The following is a 20,027-nucleotide window of genomic DNA, read 5'->3' as shown; positions in this document are numbered from 1 at the left end:
CTATGGTGATCAGATGTTAGCATCAACAGGAATTTGGACCTTTTTCATTGATCCAATTAAGTGTCTGAGGGGTTGCTGGCTCACGACCTTCCCAAGGCTGCTAGAGTCCCAGGTGATCTTCTAACCCATGTCCCTCACAGAGGACAGGGTGATCTCTCCAAAATGTAAACCTGCTTATGGAACGTCACTGCTTATAGCCCTTGACAGGCTGGCTTTGCATGTACCATGAAGCACAGGACCCTCAAGGTGTCCTCCAAGGCTGGCCTCTGCAGCTGTGCTCCCTCAGCCCACCCCTATTGATTGCCTCCCTCCACTCCAGACCTCCTTCAGTTGTTCAGGGGCACAGAGGATTTTTAGGGCATAGAAACTACTCTGTATGAAACTATAATGTGCACACATGCCTTTATACATTTGTCCAAACCCATAGAATGAACAACATCAAGCATGAACTCTGATGTGAACTATAGACTCTAGGTGATAATGATGTGTGAATGCAGGTTCATCCGTTGTAACTAATGTACCACTTTGGTGGTGAGCATTGATAATGGAGGAGGCCATGCATGTGTGGGACCCAGGGGTATTTGGGAAATATATCTGTACCTTCCTCTCAATTTTGCTGTGAATCTAAAACTGCCCTAGAAAAATAAATTCTTCTAAATAAAGAAAATATTAAATAGTAAACATAATGTTCAATGATGATAAACAAGCTAAATAAAAATAGTAGGAAAACAGAAGTAACACCATAAAATAGTAACACATTAGAAATATGAGTAGTTAATATTTATATAATTGTTACTTTTTGTTAGGCATCATTTCAGAAACTTTACATATATTAACACATTTAATTCTCACAACCAACCTTATAAGTTAGATTCTATTATTATCCCCATTTTATAGACAAGGAAACTGAGACATGTTGACCTCATAACAGGTCTACTGTCTCACGTGTAAGTGACAGAGTCAGAATTCCAGCCCAGGGCCCCTAGCTCCAGCCTCTGAGATCTTTTTTTTTTTTTTTTTTTTTTTTTTTTTTTTTTTTTTTTTTTAGTTTTTTTTTTTTTTTTTTTTTAATTTATTTATTATTATTATACTTTAAGTTGTAGGGTACATGTGCATAACGTGCAGGTTTGTTACATATGTATACTTGTGCCATGTTGCTGTGCTGCACCCATCAACTCGTCATTTACATCAGGTATAACTCCCAATGCAATCCCTCCCCCCTCCCCCCTCCCCATGATAGGCCCCGGTGTGTGATGTTCCCCTTCCTGAGTCCGAGTGATCTCATTGTTCAGTTCCCACCTATGAGTGAGAACATGCGGTGTTTGGTTTTCTGTTCTTGTGATAGTTTGCTAAGAATGATGGATTCCAGCTGCATCCAAGTCCCTACAAAGGACTCAAACTCATCCTTGAACACAGCTTCTGAGATCTTAACCACTGTACTGTACTAGAATGTTTAATAAAATGAAAATATGTTCATATATTGTGACATCTGTTCTTTCAAAGAGCAAATTCATTCTTACCCATGATCCATAAGGAGCTTAATTCCAAATTTTTATTGTTATGACACTAAGAAAGAGCTGTTAATCTTTGAGGATAAAGAGGTGTCTTGAAAAGGAATGACTGTCCTAACTTTCTGTTACTGACAAAGCTGGTCCTCACCCCCCTCACCCCCCAAAAAAAGGTCTTTCCCTCTTCAGTGCCAGAAAGTCAATATACAGAGCAGAAAGTGAGCATCAAGCAGTACCAGCTTCATTCAATGGCCATGAAAGTGAGAAGCAGGAGCTTGGCTCACAAATCACCTTCTTAACTTGTGAAAGCCAGGAAGTCACAGATACGGGGCATCTCTAATGACAGGGTCAGGCATTAAAAGCAAAGAGAAGAATATTCACATCTTTTCTGGAAATGGGTGGAAAACTCAGAACCAGAGTTGCCACCTTCCTTTTTGTCATTTTATGGTTTCTTCTGTCATTGTCATGGTGATTGTCAACTGTCATGGTGCTCATGGGAATGTCATTTAGCATGGAAATTATAATATGAAGTTCCAGGTTCTTCAGAAGTCAAGTGAGCTGCCATCTTGGATCCAAAAAGTCCCAGTCGATTTGGTCACGAGGGGGAACTTTTGACCTCAGGCATCCAGTTCCCTAAAGATAAGCAGAGTTAAGGTGGGGTAGAAATTTACCTAGTCACATGGGCATTACACTGGGTAATACTTCTAGTGGTGTAGATGAGTGCCACCCAAATATTGTAACTCTTTGTAGAAGAAGATTTGTTTACTCAGCAAATTTGTATTTTATGTCTGTCAGGTATGAGGCACTGCTAGGAACGGGAGAATTCATCAATGTTTCAAATAAGCATAGTTCCTGCCCTCAAGAAGCTTATAGTTTTGTGGAGGATATAGACAATAAACACCCAACTCCTTATTAATTACCACTGTGAAAGGAGTTACAGAAGAAACATCAGGGTACAGTGAGCAGAGAGAGGCCAGCCACACTTGGTCAGTAGGATAAGAATGCCTCTTGCCCTCCACTGGTGAATATCTCACTGAGTGCGGGGAGGCTGTGGAGACTGAACCCCAAGCATGTGTTTGATCCACTGGCTAGAGAAGAGACTTCTTTTGATCAAATCCTGCCACCTGACACCAGCCGTGTGACCTTGGGCAAGTTATAGCACCTCTCAGTGCCTTCATTTTCACATCTGTAAAATATGTATAATAGTAACACCCATCTCATTAATGTGTTGTGAGGATTAAAGAGAAAATAATTCGATACCAATTTGAACTGTGCCTAGAAGGTAGTCCACACTAAATAAGTATTAACTACTATCATTATTAGAAGTAATATAATAATATTGTCTTAAAACTAGGGATCTGAATCTAATAAAATTGAGAAAATATTAAATAGAATAAAACTATGCATATAATAAATACTAAATAGAATAAAATTGGAAAGATAATAAAGAGGATATCAACATGTGGAAATACTTCAGGCTGATAACCAAGATGAATTTCATACCAAATTGCTAATGTGTCTGCTCAATTACCTACAAGATCTGCTGAAATGGCTCTCCTAAAAATGTCCTCATATCTCTTCACGGTCATCCTGAGTCAGAATTCCCAGAGTCAGAGAGACAAGAGTCTATTTTGGCTTTTCCCTGAAACTTAATCGAGTGTAGCTGGTGTTTTAGACATTGTATCCTGATAGTTTAGCTCTTAATTAAGTTATTTAGGGTTTTTAGGAAGGGTCTTGGATTCCCCTCTTTTGCTAATTTTTGATGTATTATTATTAAGTGATTGTAACCATCATTAGAATTCTATATATTTATATGTAAATTTAAAATATCTGTAACTTTAGTATTTAGAACTACTTTCAAACAAAACCATGTACAAGCCTATCCATATTCTTTCAGTTTCATTGTGGCTGGATAATATGTTGCCTTGAATTTTACCTGTTACTTGCCCGGCTTCTGGATTTCCAGTATCAGAACATTAGCGGTTCATATTTTCCATACAAAATAGAAAAAGTCATAATGGAGCGAAACTCCCTGGGAGATTCACCCTTCCTTCCAGTGTGGTGTCTCAGCAAATTCCCAGGCATATCACAGGATGGGAAGGATGGGGAAATACTCACCTAGGGCACTTGCAAGGAGATAAGAACGGGAGGGCAGAGGGAGTTGGTCACCACGCTTGAACAAAGGGAGAAAAATATGTATGCCTCTCATGAGTCATCAGGGAAAGTATCTAGCATGCTCAGGGGCCTCTTGAACTTTGAAACTTGGATTTAACCCAGACATGAATATGGAAAGTCACTCTTTGTGCAACGCTTTCATCGCCACCTCCGTTTTGCCTCTTTCATCTCAGTTAAGAGATACAGACAGGTTCTTGTAATGGCTGCCTGTGATTGCCATGCTAACAAAACTGTTTACATGGAAATTAGGAATCCCATGTAGAATTCCAGAATCAAAGGGCTTGTGCATATGGTAATCAAGAAAATGTCTTTGTATCCACATTATTGTGCCCATATGGTTATGATTCCATCTGGGTGCTAATTCTAATGCCATTCTTTCATGAGATATTTAATAGTGCTCAATATCATTGACTGTTTAGTAGGCAGTAGAATTAGAGTTCCAATTATATGAGGTCATAGCACTGGCTACATGAGTGACCAGAAAGATGACTTATAGGGATTCCAGAAAACACATACACACTCATACACATACACATGCACGTATGCATACATGTATGCATTCATCAGGTTCCTGATGAAGAGGCTACCACTTCTAAACTAATAAATGTCATGTGGACAGGTATCTCCTTAGTAGCTGGGCTCATGCCATCCAAGCCCAGAAAAGGGGGCTAGAATCCCACAGAAAAAGCAGAAGATTATGCCCTCTTAGGAACTATCGTCCATCCTCCCAAGGTTTTTTCCCCTTTAAGCAAATCCTCCCCACAAAAGAAAGATATGTTTATTTGTATTTTCAGTTAAGTTGACTATTTATCCACATTTCCTGCTGATGAGTCATTTATGCAGTTTACTGAAAAAAATAAATTGGTCACTAAAGCACTGCAAAATTAGGGTTCAAAGACGCAAAACTGACGTAAGCATCAAATAGGTATGGGTTAAGAATTTAATCAGCAAATAGATCAGTCAGCACACTAGGGCAGTACTCACACAGAGACTGAGTTTTGTTTTATTCTTTTCCAAGAGATCCGCACAGCCAACCTGTCTGGAGAACCTCTGTTGATTTTGCTCATCAGATACTTGTAAACAGAGCAAACACAAATATTTGATCAAGAAACCAAGCTCCACTTGCCTGGAATCAAGTGTGAGAAAATATCTTGGGTTTACTCCCGTGATGCCTGTGTAAAAGTTGCACCATTTGTCTGTAAATAAAAGGCTTGAGTTTAGCAGAAGATCATAGGAAAATGGAGCAAATGCACCATGTTTACAATGTGCAAAGGCAGAGAGAAGCATCAGTCCTCAGCATGAGCTTGCTGGTTATGTATGTTGGGGAGCAGATGGGAGATCCCCATAGACCTCTAAAGTGGCTAGGTAGGCCAGACATGTTGGCTCATGCCTGTAATCCCAATACTCCAGGAGGCCGATGTGGGAGGACTGCTTGAGCCCAGGAGTTCAAGATTACAGTCAGCTGTGATTGCACCACTGCTCTCCAGCCTGGGCAGCAAAGCAAAATGCTGTCTTTTTTTAAATAAACAAACAAAATGTAAAAGTGGTTGGGTCTGTGTTCTGTATACAGACTCATTTGCCCTCTTCTCAAGAACTCATCTGGTTGCAAAACTGGAGGATGATTGTTATTTTTATTCCTTCTTCTGGATACATTTTTAACCAACATTAGAAAAATCAACCAGAGAGACAGATACCCATATTCACACAGTAGCCTCAGTAAAATATCTAGGATGGTCGAAACTGTCACCAAGGAACCTTTAGAAATGGATACTAATAACATGTACTTAGCATGTGCTAGGTACCACATATATCACCTGCGTTAATTAATCCTCAGAACCATGGAAGAGTTACCATTATTATTCTCAACTCATGTGTGAAGAAAATGAGACATAACTTTGCCAACATCCACAGCAAATAAAGGGTGGCCCATCTTGACTCCAAGTTCAAGGTCTTAGCCACTACTATGCTGTCTCCCACTGAAGATGAATCAAGCACACCTGCACCATATCCAGCTGGTTGTGTTATATCCAATCCTTATTTTGCAAAGAACCAATTCTCCAATTAAAAGTCTCTTAATATCACCCTAAATCTACAATCCATAAAGCACACCTTTGAATTGTCATATACATTTTCTTTAATGAACAAAGAGAAAACTTTGAAATTTTGTTCAATTGTTTGAAACAATGACCTCCACATGTTGCCTAACCTAACAGGTGAAGTGATACAATCATTTTATAGCTCCAGTTCTTTATCTGCTGTAACAGCCTCCAGCGTTTAACAAACTGTCACAATGTAAATCCCACAAGGTTCTCTAGAGCTCACACAGTTCTGTGTCTGCCAAGCACTGAGCCACATTTATTGTGTATGTTCACACTGGTCTCAGGTGCCCCAGGTGTCTTGGCTCCCCTGAAGGGAACAGACATTCCTGCTCCATTCTTTTTCTCCTTTTACAAAAACTATTTTCAAATACCCCCTCCATCCACCTGCCCCTACAACCTCATTCTTCTCAAATTTGCATGCTTCAACAAGTGCAATACTATTGAACTGCAGTAAAAGTTTCACTGTTTCCCAAGGCAGATGGTGCCTATAACTTCACCAAGGCCTGAGAAAGATCAGCTTTAAAAGTCAGGCACTGGACTGTCTCCCTTTCCTTGTTGTCTGCTTGAGCATTCCCTGGTACCCCACTATCTATAAAGGATGACTAGTGCTGAAAGGAAGATAGGAGAATGACCCATATTAGCCTCTATTTTCTAAAGCTAAGTTTAAAATACTTGCAATAGATAATCAAAAGAACTGAGAATATAACTCTGAGCACAGCAATTTTCATCTGATTTTCTTTGCCTTCCAGAAAAGTGCCTGAAAACAGGAGGTATGCAATAAGTAATTGCTGAATAAATAAATGGATGATGCATGGGTAAATGAATGAAAATGATCTTCCCTCCATTCTGTTCCACTTTGGGTGGCCAACTTCCCTGCAAACTTCAAGCCTTAGCTTAAATATCACTTTATCCCAAAAGGCTTTTTGTAACTGCCCTACCACCACCAAATTAAATCAGTTCCTCCATTCTTTGCTCTTTCTTTCATTATGCTAACCCCTGTAATAATTCATATAATGGTTATTTTAAGTACTTATTTATTGCCACTCTCCCCTCTAGAACATAAGCTCCCTGAAGGAAAGGATGGGGCCTGCTGTATTCCCTGCTCGGCATCCAGCAAGTGCCTACCATCAATTATGCACTTGGTAAATATTGTTCAACAAATGGCAGAGGCTGCTATATAACAGATATTTAATCTAGAAAGCTCTGTGGCCAGTCTAGAGAGCAGCATGTATCCTCATGGTGCATGAAATACACCAAAAAGTTTTAAAATCTCTTGCAGGGACTCTTCTTCCTGACCTTTTTTTTTTTTTTTTTCCTTTTCTTTTTCTTTTTTTTTTTTTTTACTGGACTGCTTGACAGAGGTTTCTGTTTTCCTCATGCCCTGAGCATCCACACAGCTGCACACTGAGCACAGACTTATTCATAGGCAGCTTCCTGTCACATGAGGGACTCCAGATTAGTTTTCTGTCACAGCCAACAGACTCGAAGGGCCCATGCCCGCCTCTGCTGGTCCGCAGGTTCAAACGCTGCTGCCTGTGCAGTTGAGCCCTGGCCCCTTGGTTGCCTTCTCCCACTGTGGGAAGGAGACAGTCGGGTTGTCCACATGCCTGCTACTACCAGGAATGGGGTGAAGAAGAGGGTCACTCACCTGGCTGTAAGAGGGCTTTCTGCGAGGGAATCTGGGACAGGGGCCCAGTGCACTGGTGGGGAGTCTGACCGGGGCACTTATTCCTGGGTTGACATTAAAAGGAGCACCCCGTAGTTCCAGTTCTAGTTCCCTCACCATCCACTAATACCCAGCTTCCTCCATGCAGGGGATGGGTAAACTGTGTCACTGGTATTTAGGAACTAATCTAATTGCATCAAGCCAGAGAGCCCTAACTCTGTACTTACTCACTTTCTCATCTGGGTAAGCCCCTAAACAGCCCTGAGCCTCAGTTTCCTCACTGTGAAATGGCAATAATGCCTGCCTGTTTGTGCTATGATAGGAATCCAGGATTCATAAATAATAATAATAGACAACAATGTGTGAGCACTTACAATGTGCCAGGCATTGTGTGAGAAACTCGAGATGTGTTTAATCCTCACAACTTGCTTCTGAGGGAGCACCTCTTATATTCCCATTTTTATAGATGAGGGAACTGAGGCTGCAGAGGAGTTGTGCACCTGCCCAAGGTCACCTGGCTGGAACATGATGACAGAATCTGTATGACTTTCCATTAGTGCAGAGGTTCTGAGCTTGGACTCTGAAGTCCAACCATGTAGTTTACAATCCAGCTGCACAGCATACTGGCTGGGTGACCTTCCTCTGTTCACGCACTCATTTGCCAGCCTGGCCAAGCAGCTCTGTGTAAGGGATCTTCCAGGAAGCATTCTGCTCACCTTGATGGTTGCCCAGCCAAGGGACTGGGTTGCAATTTATGGGGAGCTCCATTCACTGGGAATACAGCCACATTCACAGTTCTTTCATTACCCACCTCCCCAAATTATAAAGGCAGTGCTCTAAGTTAGGCTTTTAATGCAGTTCACTGTTCCCCCATATCTCAGGTTGATCTTCTTCCAGACATAAATAAGTCCTCCTGGTGGACTGAATATAAGTAGCTGAATATACATTTATTTATTTATTTATTTATTTATTTATTTATTTATTTATTGATGAGATGGAGTCTCGCTGACTGCACTCCCAGGCTGGAATGCAATGAGGTGATCTCAGCTCACTGCAGCCTCTGCCTCCTGAGTTCAAGTGATTCTCAGCCTCCCAAATAGCTGGGATTACAGGAATCCACCACCACGCCCAGGTAATTTTTGTATTTTTAGTAGACACAGGGTTTCACCATGTTGGCCAGGCTGATCTCGAGCTCCGGACCTCAGGTGATCCACCAACCTCAGCCTCCCAAAGTGCTGGGATTACAGGCATGAGCCACCGCACCCGGCTGAATATACATTTTATAACTGCCCTCGTTATTCTGTTTCTCTAGAGAGGACCAAGAAGTGGGTGGGGCTTGCTGCTGCCTGCAGAACTGTCTGCTTCTCACTGCCATGACAGGAGAATAGGAGGGAGATATGGTTTGGCTGTGTGCCCACCCAAATCTCATCTTGAATTGTAGCTGCAATTCCCACATGTTGTGGGAGGGACAAGGTGGGAGGTAATTGAATCATGGCTGAGGGTCTTTCCCGGGCTGTTCTTACGATAGTGAATAAGTCTCAGGAGATCTGATGGTTTTATGATGGGGAGTTTCCCTGCACAAGTTTTCTCTCTTTCCTGCCGCTATATAAGATGTGCCTTTTACCTTCTGCCATGATTGTGAGGCCTCCCCAACCACATGGAACTGTGAGTCCAATAAAAACATCTTTTTCTTTATAAATTACCCAGTCTTGGGTGTGTCTTTATCAGCAGCATGAAAACAGACTAATACAGAGGACTATGAAGTAAAATTGCCTGTAAGAATCAGACCAGGCTGGGCACGGTGGCTCATGCCTGTAATCCCAACACTTTGGGAGGCTGAGGCAGGCAGATTACTTGAAGTCAGGAGTTTGAGACCAGCCTGGTCATCATGGGGAAACCCCGTCTCTACTGAAAATACAAAAACTAGCAGGGCGTGGTGGTGCACACCTGTAATCCCAGCTACTTGGGAGACTGAGGCAAGAAAATTGCTTGAACCTGGAGGCAGAGGTTGCAGCGAGCCGAAATGGCGCCATTGCACTCCAGCCTGGGTGACAGGTGAGACCCCGTCTCAAATAATAATAATAATCATCATCATCATCATCATTACACCAAATAGTTAATGCTTATCTGGGTATCTTGGTAAATTGTCTGAAGTCCAGTTTCACCTGGAATTGCCAGTTTATTAAAATTTGCTTTCAGAAAGAAGATATTAACTTTGTGGGACAGATGTATAAATTAGCTTGTATGAGTGATTATTTCACAGTGTATACAAATGTCAAGTAATACACCTAAAATACATGTAATTTTTATTAGTCAATTTTATCTCAGTAAAGCCGAAAAATAAAAAGAAAAAATTGGCTCATGCCTGTAATCCCAACACTTTGGGAGGCCGAGGTGGGTGGATCCTGAGGTCAGGAGTTCAAGACTAGCCTGGCCAAGATGGTGAAACCCCGTCTCTACTAAAAATACAAAACTTAGCCAGACATGGTGGCGGGTGCCTGTAGTCCCAGCTACTCAGGAGGCTGAGGCAGGAGAATGGCGTGAACGCGGGAGGCAGAGGTTGCAGTGAGCTTAGATCACGCCACTGCACTCTAGCCTGGGTGACAGAGCGAGACTCTATCTCAAAAAAAATAAAAAATAAAAAAATAAAAACAGTGTGCTTTCAGTGTTACCGGATATTTTGAAGCCATGGATATACTGCAGGAGACAGAATCCCACTAGGCTGTCCCAGGCTGTGCCAACCCTGCTCACCTCAAAACCAAACCACCCTTCAACCTAAGACAAAGGCACTTCTCAAGCCGGAAGAGATGCCTTTGTCGAATCGATAAAGGCAAATGAAAAGGAAAGCTTTGGACCAAATGATAATTTCAGGATGATTCTATTTTAAAACAAATGCAAAAAAGTGTGTTTCTTCAATATGTTTACAACATATTGTAAACATATTACAACAATACAGGAACTATATGACTGGCACTGTGCTAGGCGCTTCACAAGTCACATTAAATTTTACAGGAAGCAACTGAATTAGAGAATATTCTTCTCATTTGTAGATAAAGAAAGTAAGGCCCTGAGAGGTTCAGGAACTAGCTCACCATCACAGAGCCTCTGAGAGACAGAGAGAGACAGGACTCAGATCTAGCTCTGTCAGACCCCAAAGTCAAGCCTTCCTGTATGACTTCCTGAGAACTGGATTGATTTTATCTCTGGAGCTGAGAAGTCCTTCATTCCTGCCAAAAAAATGGCTTCCAAGATTATTTGAACAAGGAGAAGCCGACAGTTTAATAACAGGAAAGCACTGTGAACATTTTTGGTTATGTCTATACAAGAACGGATGGCTACTGGTGGAAAACGGAACATTTCAGTCTAATAATTGGGTTTATTATCTGCATGACAACAAGTATAACTGGTTTGACTGATGTTGTCAATGAGCCATATGGCGGGGGAAGAGACCCATTTTGGTAGTTGAAGCAGCTAGTTAAATTGACGGAACTTTTCACTTTTCAAATTGTCACTGTGGTACCATTTAGGCAGAGCCAAGAAACTCAGCTTGGAGGTGTCCCACATTTGCATGAGCACTGCTGTGTGGCTAACTCATTTCCTAGAACCATAAGTATGATTTAGAAAAATCAAGGTTGAGGTCTTTTCCTTTTTAGGAACTTTCAGGATGTTGAAAGTCATTTTTTTTCACTTTCATTTTAAGTTCAAGGGTACATGTGCAGGTCTGTTGCATGGGTAAACTGGTGGTATGGGGGTTTGTTGTACAGATTATTTCATCACCCAGGTATAAAGCCTAGTGCCCATTAGTTGTTTTTCCCGATCCTCTTCCTCCTCCCTCCCTCCACTCTCCAATAGGCCCAAGTGTGTGTTGTTACCCTCTATGTATCCGTGTGTTCTTATGAGTTAGCTCCCACTTACAAGCAAGAACATGCAGCATTTGGTTCTCTGATCCTGCGTTAGCTTCCTAAGGATAGTGGCTTCCAGTTCAATCCACGTCCTTGCAAAGGACATGATCGCATTCTTTTTTGTGCCTGCACAGTATTTTATGGTGTTTATGTACCACATTTTTTTTCTTCAGTCTACCATTGATGGGCATTTAAGTTGATTCCATGTCTCTGCTATTGTGAATAATGTTACAGTGAACATACGCATGCATGCGTCTTTATAATAGAATGATTTATATTCCTTTGGGTATTGTATTAGTCTGTTCTCATGCTGCTATAAAGAACTGCCTGAGACTGTGTAATTTATAAAGAAAAGAAGTTTAATTGACTCATGGTTCTGCAGGGCTAGGGAGGAGTGAAAGGGGAAATCCCTTATAAAACCGTCAGATTTCATGAGAACTTACTCACTGTCACGAGAATAGCATGGAGGAAACTGCCCCCATAATTCAGTTACCTCCCACTGGGTCCCTCCTACCACACATGGGGATTATGAGAACTACAATTCAAGATGAGATTTGGGTGGGGACACGGCCAAACCTTATCAGGTATATATTCAGTAATGGGATTGCTGGGTCAAATGGTATTTCTGTCTTTAGTTTATGAGGAATTGCCACACTGTCTTCCTCAATGTTTGAACTAATTACATTCCCACCAACAGCATATAAGCATAAAAGGCCATTTTTATGCAGCTATGCCCATGGTAGCATTTCAGATGCCATAGGAATTGAAAATGTTTTTATATTTTAGGAAGAGGAATGTTCAGGAAAAATGCCAGTGATACAGCAATATATACAAGTTAATATCCCTTTTACCCATCCTATTCCCCACTCCCAACCTTATTCTCCTCCCTAGAAATAGTTGCTCTTATCAGCTTGATGCACATCCTTCAGTGCTTTTCTTCCATCTATTTAGATAGATAGATAGATAGATAGATAGATAGATAGATAGATAGATGTATATGTATGTGTGTAGCATTTTTTAAATCATAATTGACATCAGACTATATCAATTATTCTACAGCATTCTTTTTTCCTTAACAATCCCTTTCTTTTCAGTATATGGAGCTCTATATTATTGTTTTAAACTATTGCATGGCATTCCATAGTATACCATAACTTAGCCATTCCCCTAGAATTAGACGTTTAGATTATTTAGTTTTTTTACTCTTACAAACAATGTTATAACCAACTTACTTGTACATTTATCCTTGTACATTCTTCAGACTATATCTGAGGGAAGATTCCTAAAAATAGAACTGCAGAGTCCAAAGATGTATATTTTTATGTCTATTTTTAATTTTGATAGAAAATCTGCCAACTTACCCCCCACCCCCATAAGAAAGATAATTTCCTCTCTAACCTACAGTATATAAAAGAAAATGTGAAAATTTTGCAACACCATCTCCTCAAACCACTGCAGGAAAGTATTTCTTTCCATCTAAAATATTATTCTTGGTATCAGAACTTCCTGATAGCTGATAAACTCTGGCGCCTGGCTCTCTGGAGGCATTTAGTGAGCTCCCTCCACCCCACCTTAACTGGAAGGGTATTGACACTCCCCTGCCAGAGAACTTCAGCTGGACTCAGGCTCCCACAGTTCTGGGCTCTTCATAACGCTCACCTTTCCAAACTATAACTTATCTATCCATATTTGACTTATAACTCACCTATTCATATTTGACTCTTTTATTAGGGAATAAGCTCCTCAGGCAGAAGCTATGTTTACTCATGTCCATTCCCAACACAGACCTCAGTGTGTGACACTTGTCAGCGTTCTTTGGGCCACTGTTTGAATGAATGGCAAGAGGGAGGGAGGGAAGAGGAGTACGGAAAAAATGTAGGCTGGTTTCCTGACAAAACTGTGAGGGTCCCAAACCGTGTGAGACTTGGTCAAGCTTTATGTGAAGTATACAAACTCAACACTGCTAGTCCTGCTGGACTCTAGAAACCCGAGCATCTGGAACCAAAGGGGAACATATTTTGTGTCTAAGACATTATCCAACCACATACATACCTGACATGGGTGACACTGCCCATCTCCAATCTCTGAACTGCAAGATAAAATACAGGACTTTTGAGACAGAAATGACACATTTTGAATTTTCCAAAGGCACTTCAATCTTTTCTTTTTCTTCAGCTGTCTTAGATACTAACAAAGCTGTGATGGAAAGATGAAAATGAAGGATGTTTCTGGTTTGTTTCCAGCCTTAAGTCTTTCCCAGGACCTGTCCTCTTAGAGCTCAAACGCCTTCATACCACCACACTGTCTTCTTTCCCACTTAATTTTCCAGGCATCCTGCAAACTGCCTGCCCACTCTATCCTGCCTTAACTTGCTTTCCTACTCAAAGGAACCCCATGAAGGGACTCCTGTGCTTGTTATTTAAACAGCTGGAAAATTGCTTTGCCTTTTTTCTGCCTACATGTGGCATTCAGGACTTACAGGATATGCTTTATCATTGAACCTTGTGCTGACTCAGGCAATTTTCAGGACATATTTAACATTTCCTGAATGCAGTCAAGTTCAAGGAACTGTCTAGAGCCACTCAGGCTGAACTTGCACAGCCTATATCTAAAGCCACCAGCATTAATGATCTCAGCATGAGGGGGTTCTATACATAAATGCCAGCATCCGCATACAAGAAAAAGGAAGAAAAAATGAAAGAAGGTGAACAGGGAGGGAAGGAGGAAAAACAATCTTAAAAGAAAGACACGAACACTGTGGTTGAAGACATGGCAAAAGATGCTATGTCTTATTTGAATCAACAAAAGTGATAGATTCTAGGGACTACCTTCTCTGTAGGCCCCTTTAACATGCTGGTTTAAAAACACTACATTCACACAAACTAGCTGCCTATATGCCTGGAACACTTGTTTTTCTGTTAGTGATCAAATACTTATTGAATTCACCATTTGCTTCAATACTTCAGACTTCTGAGATTTTTGTAACACATCAGCAGTATTGGACATGAGCTTCATTAGTTACTCCAGCAATCTTTTAGCATTTCTCATCCAAACCTTCCTACCACCTTCCAGACATCCTGCAAGCTGCCTGCCCACTCCATCCTGCCTTCACTTGCTTTCCTAGGGGCCTCTTCTTCTAGCAGTACCTCTACTGTTACGGTTTCTGAATTTATAGCTTTATGATTGGAAACTGTCTTGAATAACTCTTTATATTTTAGAACCAATTAAGAAATATAAGTATTTCCTTACCTGGGGTTTCCTTTTCTGTTTTCTGTCTCCTTGGCCGCATTCCAAAACTACTACCACCACCTTAACCCAAGGACATCTTTCTAAATGCTGTCCCTCACCTTCTGATTTTATTATTATCATTATTATTTACTTCATTTGTCAGTAACTTATTTGAACTTCCTCTATTCCAGAGGTTCTTAGCCACAGTGTTGAAAAGTCATTTATATGGATCAGTACTATTGGTGGCAAGTTCCCAAAACCCAGTTCAAACTGAATTAAACAATAAAGAGAATGTACTGTGCATCTGACAAAGGACTAATATTCAGAATCTACAAGGAACTCGAACAAATCAGCAAATACATATCTTTATTTATTGGTAGATTTTATACCAATAATGTCCTTTGCCCATTTGTCAAGTATCAGAACAAATAATCCCATTGACAAAGGGGTAAAGGGCATGAATAGGCAATTCTCAAAATAAGATATACAAATGGCCAATAAACACGAAAAAATGCTCAACATCACTAATTATCAGAGAAATGAAAATTAAAACCACAATGCGATATCACCTTACTCCTGCAAGAATGACCATAACTTAAAAATAAAAAATAATAGATGTAGGCTTGGATGTGGTGAAAAGGGAACACTTTTACACTGCTGGTGGGAATGTAAACTAGTACAACCACTATGGAAGAGAGTATGGAGATTCCTTAAATAACTAAAACTACCATTCAATCCAGCAATCCCACTTACTGGGCATCTATCCAAAGGAAAAGGAGTCATATGAAAAAGATACTTGCACACGCATGTTTATAGCAGCACAATTTGCAACTGCAAAAATATGGAACCAGCCTAAATGCCCATCAACCAATGAGTGGATAAAGAAAATGTGGTGTATATATATACTATGGAATACTATTCAGCCATAAAAAGGTATGAAATAATGGCATTTGCAGCAACCTGGATGAAGTTGGAGACCATTATTCTTTTTATATATATATATATACTTTATGTTCTAGAGTGGTGAGATCACTTGGAGACCATTCTAAGTAAAGTAACTCAAGAATGGAAAACCAAGTATCATATGTTCTCACCTATACATGGGAGCTAAGCTATGAGGATGCAAAGGCATAAGAATGATATAATGGACTCTGGGGATTTGACGGGGGAAGGATGTGAAGGGGTTGAGAGATAAAAGACTACACATTGGGTACAGTGTACATGGCTCAGGTGACACGTGCACCAGAATCTCAGAAATAACCACTAAAGAACTCATCCATGTAACCCAAAACACCTGTTCCCCAAAACCTATTGAAATAAATTATTTAAAAAAATAATAATAGAGAATGTATTAGCTCCTATAACTAAAATACACCAATAAATAAAGATATGTTTGTGTGTGTTATATGGACTTTAGGTACAGTTTTGTTTGGCTGTATCTCCTTTGATCTGCAATTCTCTTTGTTCTGCTACTTTATCTCACGCTGACTTCACGCATGGTAGCAAAATGGCAGCAGCAGTTCTAGGTTTCACATCCACACTCTACCACATCTAGGAGAAAGATCTTCTCTTCCCCACTGACCCCTCCTCACCCAACCACAGTCCTGGTTTTCCCTCCAGGAAATCATAGGTCAGATGCCTTCCCCTGAATCTAAAAGAATGGATAACTGGTTTGCTTAAGTTCATCAGCGCCTACTCCTAGAGCCGGGGATGGGCTACTATCATCCTTACCCCATGACTGCTACTCACTGGGGAAGGTGAGAAATGGAGACAGGGCGTTCAGCCACAACATGTGCAACAGAGAAACATAGGGATAAGGGAGGATTTGTAGTTTCTGAGCTCAGAACTGTGTACAATCTGCAGAGTATTTCATCACTGAGTGCCACAGTGCAGAAGTGTCTTTATTAGTAATGCGAGTGGGTTGAACATATGAAATATTATCTATCAGGTATGACTCAAAAGATGGAGAACCTCTGCTCTAAGGCATAAGCTACTCACACCAGGAAGTGTGTTATATTTGTTGCTGTGGCATGTGGTGAATGTGAACTGAATTTACTTCCAGTCTCTGGGATCACCTGACTGTCCCCTCTATTCTTCCTCTTTCTGTTGATATCCTGATGTTTACCCTCCTCTTTCCTACAGCTGGTTTTCATCTCCTCAAAGTCTGGCATAAGGGGAAGGCAAGATCACCATCCCTTTTCTGGAGAATATAATTTTTAGAAAAAAAAAGACCACAAATGCTTGAATATGTGATCAAGTGAAGTAACTTAAGAGAGTCAAATAGGGAATGATATGTTTCCTATGTGAACAGCAAGAAAAGGCACCCATCCATGGACTTAAATGTCATTTGCCTGTGGAGAAATGTGGGGCAGACCTGAAGCTGCATAAGGCTTTGGTGCAATTGTATTTCATAAAGTAAAGAGCTTTATTTAGACTGAACGTGTGTCATTTGTCACATGAGGAGGTGAGACCCTCGTCCACTATTATAGGATGTGCATTTCCTTTATTATTCACTAAGAGATGACGAGTCAACACTAAGCTGCGGATGCTCTTTCTCAATCCCCCTTGAGACAGGCACTTGCAAGAGATCTGTTTGTATAGTCTAGGGTATAATCTCTGGTCATGGGTCAGGATTTCTTCTACTCGAAGGAAACTGACCTAAACTGGGCTGGGTTATGATGTTTAGACACCATAAGCATTGACAGTTGATGGTACTCTCCTCTCTGTAACTGAAAACAATGCTTAACTGTAAAACAGAAAATGTATGTGCATACAGAAATGAAAGTAATTTGACTCTGGCTTTTACAGGTGGCAAAATTCGGAATCTGTTTCATTAACTGAATTATTCTCTCCTCTCCCTCCCTGCATCTCTCTTTTTAGAGTCCCTGTTTTGCTGGCGGGACTTTAAGTGCATACCTGTTCTGTATTATTAATAATTCAGCCCCAAGTTTGTAAGGGAATAAGCTGTGTTGTCCAGTGAGCTTCACTATTCCAACCTGCTGATTGAACTTACTTGCCAAAAAACAAAAACAAACAGAAAGCTTTAGGGTAACTTGGTGCTAGAAAACCAATGTTGAGGTCAACTAAAGAATCCAGCCCCCCAGATATTGAAAGCTCCAGCTGCTGCAATGACCACAGGATAAGAGAATTGCCTTTCTTTGACCAGGAAATGTAAGAGGTACTTAAGAGTTCATTTCCCTCAGCCTCCCTGATGGGCAGCACTCCTATACCCTGTTCCGCTCTAAAGCCAATTCTTCCTCTTATGTGCACTTGACCCAATTCCCTCTAGCCAGTCAAAGACAACACTTCAGTATTCTGCCTCCTTCTCCTACATTGTCAGAACTTTCCCCTTTTTCCTGGATCATTCTTATCAGCAAACAAGCATGACATGATACTATTTCTCCTATCTTAAATAATAATAATAAAAAACTCCACATCCTCCACAGCTATTCCCCATTTCTCTGCTCTCCTTCACAATACTACGAGCTGCACTCAGAGACTCCAATTCCTCCCCTCCCATGATATCTTAAGTCCAGTCCAGCCAGATTTCCCCCACTCCCCGTCCCCAGCAAAAATGCTCTGGTAAGGGTCACCTCTGCCTCTAGATTACTAAACTCAATGGTCACTTCTCACTTTGATGTCAATTTGTAGGACAGCATTCCCTCTTGGTTTTCCTCCTCCATCCTCAGCTCTCCTCCCAGTCTCCTTTGCTGTTCCTCCTCTTCTCCCCTACAAAGCTGGAGTGCCCCAGGGGCTCCATCAATCTTCATTTTACTCCACTGGTGATCTCATTCATCTCATGAATTTAATCCTATGTTGACAACTCCAAGGATTCTATCTCCAGCCCAGATCTCTCTCCTGGACCCCAGACTCATAGCTGATGGCAAACCTAACACCTCCACTTGAATGTCTAATAAACATTTTAAAACTCAATATATCCAGATGAACTCTTATTTTTTCCCTCCCCTCATTCCCATCCCTATGAAACCTGTTATACCTTTACCTTAGTCCTTGCCATCTCAGCGAATGGAACCCAAAACTTCTCTTTTGCTCAAGACTCTAACCAGTCTGTCAGCATATCTGTATCTTGAAAATAGAGCCAGAGTCCAGCCTCTCCAGTAATTACTACCTGATGCAGACCTCACCAGGATTAGTGGCCAACCTGCTTCCACCCTTGCCCCTGTAGCCCATTCTCAACACAACAGCCACACCAATCTACATAAAACATGATCAGATCATGGAACTCCAATGACTCACTCAGGGTAAAAGCCAAGGTCCACATAATTTGACTCTCATTACTCTCTGACTCCTCTCCTTCTGTGTTCCCCTCTTTCATTACCCTGCAGCCACCCTGACCTTCCTGCTCCCCTCAAGCAGACCAGGCATGCTCCTACCTTGAGGCCTTTGCACTGGATATCCTTTGGCCTGGATTATTGCCTTTACCTAGAATATTCTCCTTGCTTGGAATATTCCCCAGACATCTGCATGACAACCCTTATCTGCTGCAAGTCTTTGCTTAATGTCAACTTCTCAAAGAATCCCACCTGAGAACCCCACTTAAAACTGCAATCTGCCCTCCCTCCACCACTGCTGATCTTCTTTATCATATTCTATTTTTTCCAAAGCATTTACCACTTTCTAACTTATTATATAATTCCTGATTCGATAATGCATGCTGCTTATTGTCAGTCTCCCACCGACCTCTAGAATGTAAGCCCTTGTGGGTTTTTTTTTTTTTCTTTTGATCTGTTTTATTTACTTTATACCCCAGGTGCCTAATGCAGTGCCTGGTAATTCCTAGGTGCTCAATAAATACTAACTTATTTCTGTGCTATAATAAACTGTTTTCACTTTATAAATCATGATCATTTCCAACGATGGTTAATTTTATATTTGATTCTACCTACATCCCATAATACATGTATATGTGGCATACATAAGACCCATGACTTTGTCACTATCATAAGATCCATGCCACTACCATGGGATTCATATGTATAGATCATAAGATCCGTATACAAAAGAGGCATGACTGTGTCACTAATACGTGAATAAAAAGATCCATATTTACCCTTCAACTGGAAAGAACTTTCAAACCCCATCTCTCTAGACCTCCCATAACATCATTCCCATATTAGAGCACTGCAGGAAAATTCACAAGGGATCATGGGAATCAGAACCACACAGTAATCTGTCATCTCTACAAATCTAGAATTTCTAGGCCAGGCACTTTTGCAGTGGCATCGTCATTAAGAGTGTGAGCTCTGGAGTCAGGCTGCCTAATATTTATCTTGGAACCAGGATTTACTAGACCTCCATTTTGTCACCTGTAACACTGGCCTTATTATCTTAATCATTTTTGTTGTGTTGTTATTATTTCCAAAATTGTTGAATAAGAGGCATGGTAGGGAAAGTAACAGCACCCAAAGGATGTCTACATCCTATTCCT

General features: G+C 40.9%; 2 protein-coding genes across 3 annotated transcripts in view; one reads left to right on the top strand and one right to left on the bottom strand.

Annotated features, from left to right (window-relative positions):
- The window catches only part of LOC144329569 (uncharacterized), a 330,604-nt gene that overhangs the window by 132,110 nt on the left and 178,467 nt on the right, over positions 1-20,027 (top strand). The gene's annotated exons all lie outside the window — the stretch shown is intronic.
- On the bottom strand, positions 1,055-18,718 carry LOC144341250 (uncharacterized). Of its 2 annotated transcripts, XM_078004346.1 has the most exons (4): positions 18,582-18,718; positions 13,403-13,439; positions 4,668-4,879; positions 1,055-2,141 (listed from the first exon to the last, which is right to left on the bottom strand). In XM_078004346.1, exons 1-4 carry the CDS (start codon positions 18,594-18,596, stop codon positions 2,058-2,060), a joined length of 348 nt encoding a protein of 115 aa, XP_077860472.1. In that variant the 5' UTR covers positions 18,597-18,718; the 3' UTR covers positions 1,055-2,057. The 2 variants fall into 2 exon arrangements, 1 of the variants encoding a protein (XP_077860472.1); XR_013418132.1 differs by lacking the exon at positions 4,668-4,879.

Source organism: Macaca mulatta, chromosome 6 (assembly GCF_049350105.2).
Source record: "Macaca mulatta isolate MMU2019108-1 chromosome 6, T2T-MMU8v2.0, whole genome shotgun sequence".
Lineage (NCBI taxonomy): Eukaryota > Metazoa > Chordata > Mammalia > Primates > Cercopithecidae > Macaca > Macaca mulatta.
The sequence above is the reverse complement of the archived record's forward strand: the minus strand, read 5'-3'. Positions and strand labels throughout refer to the sequence as shown.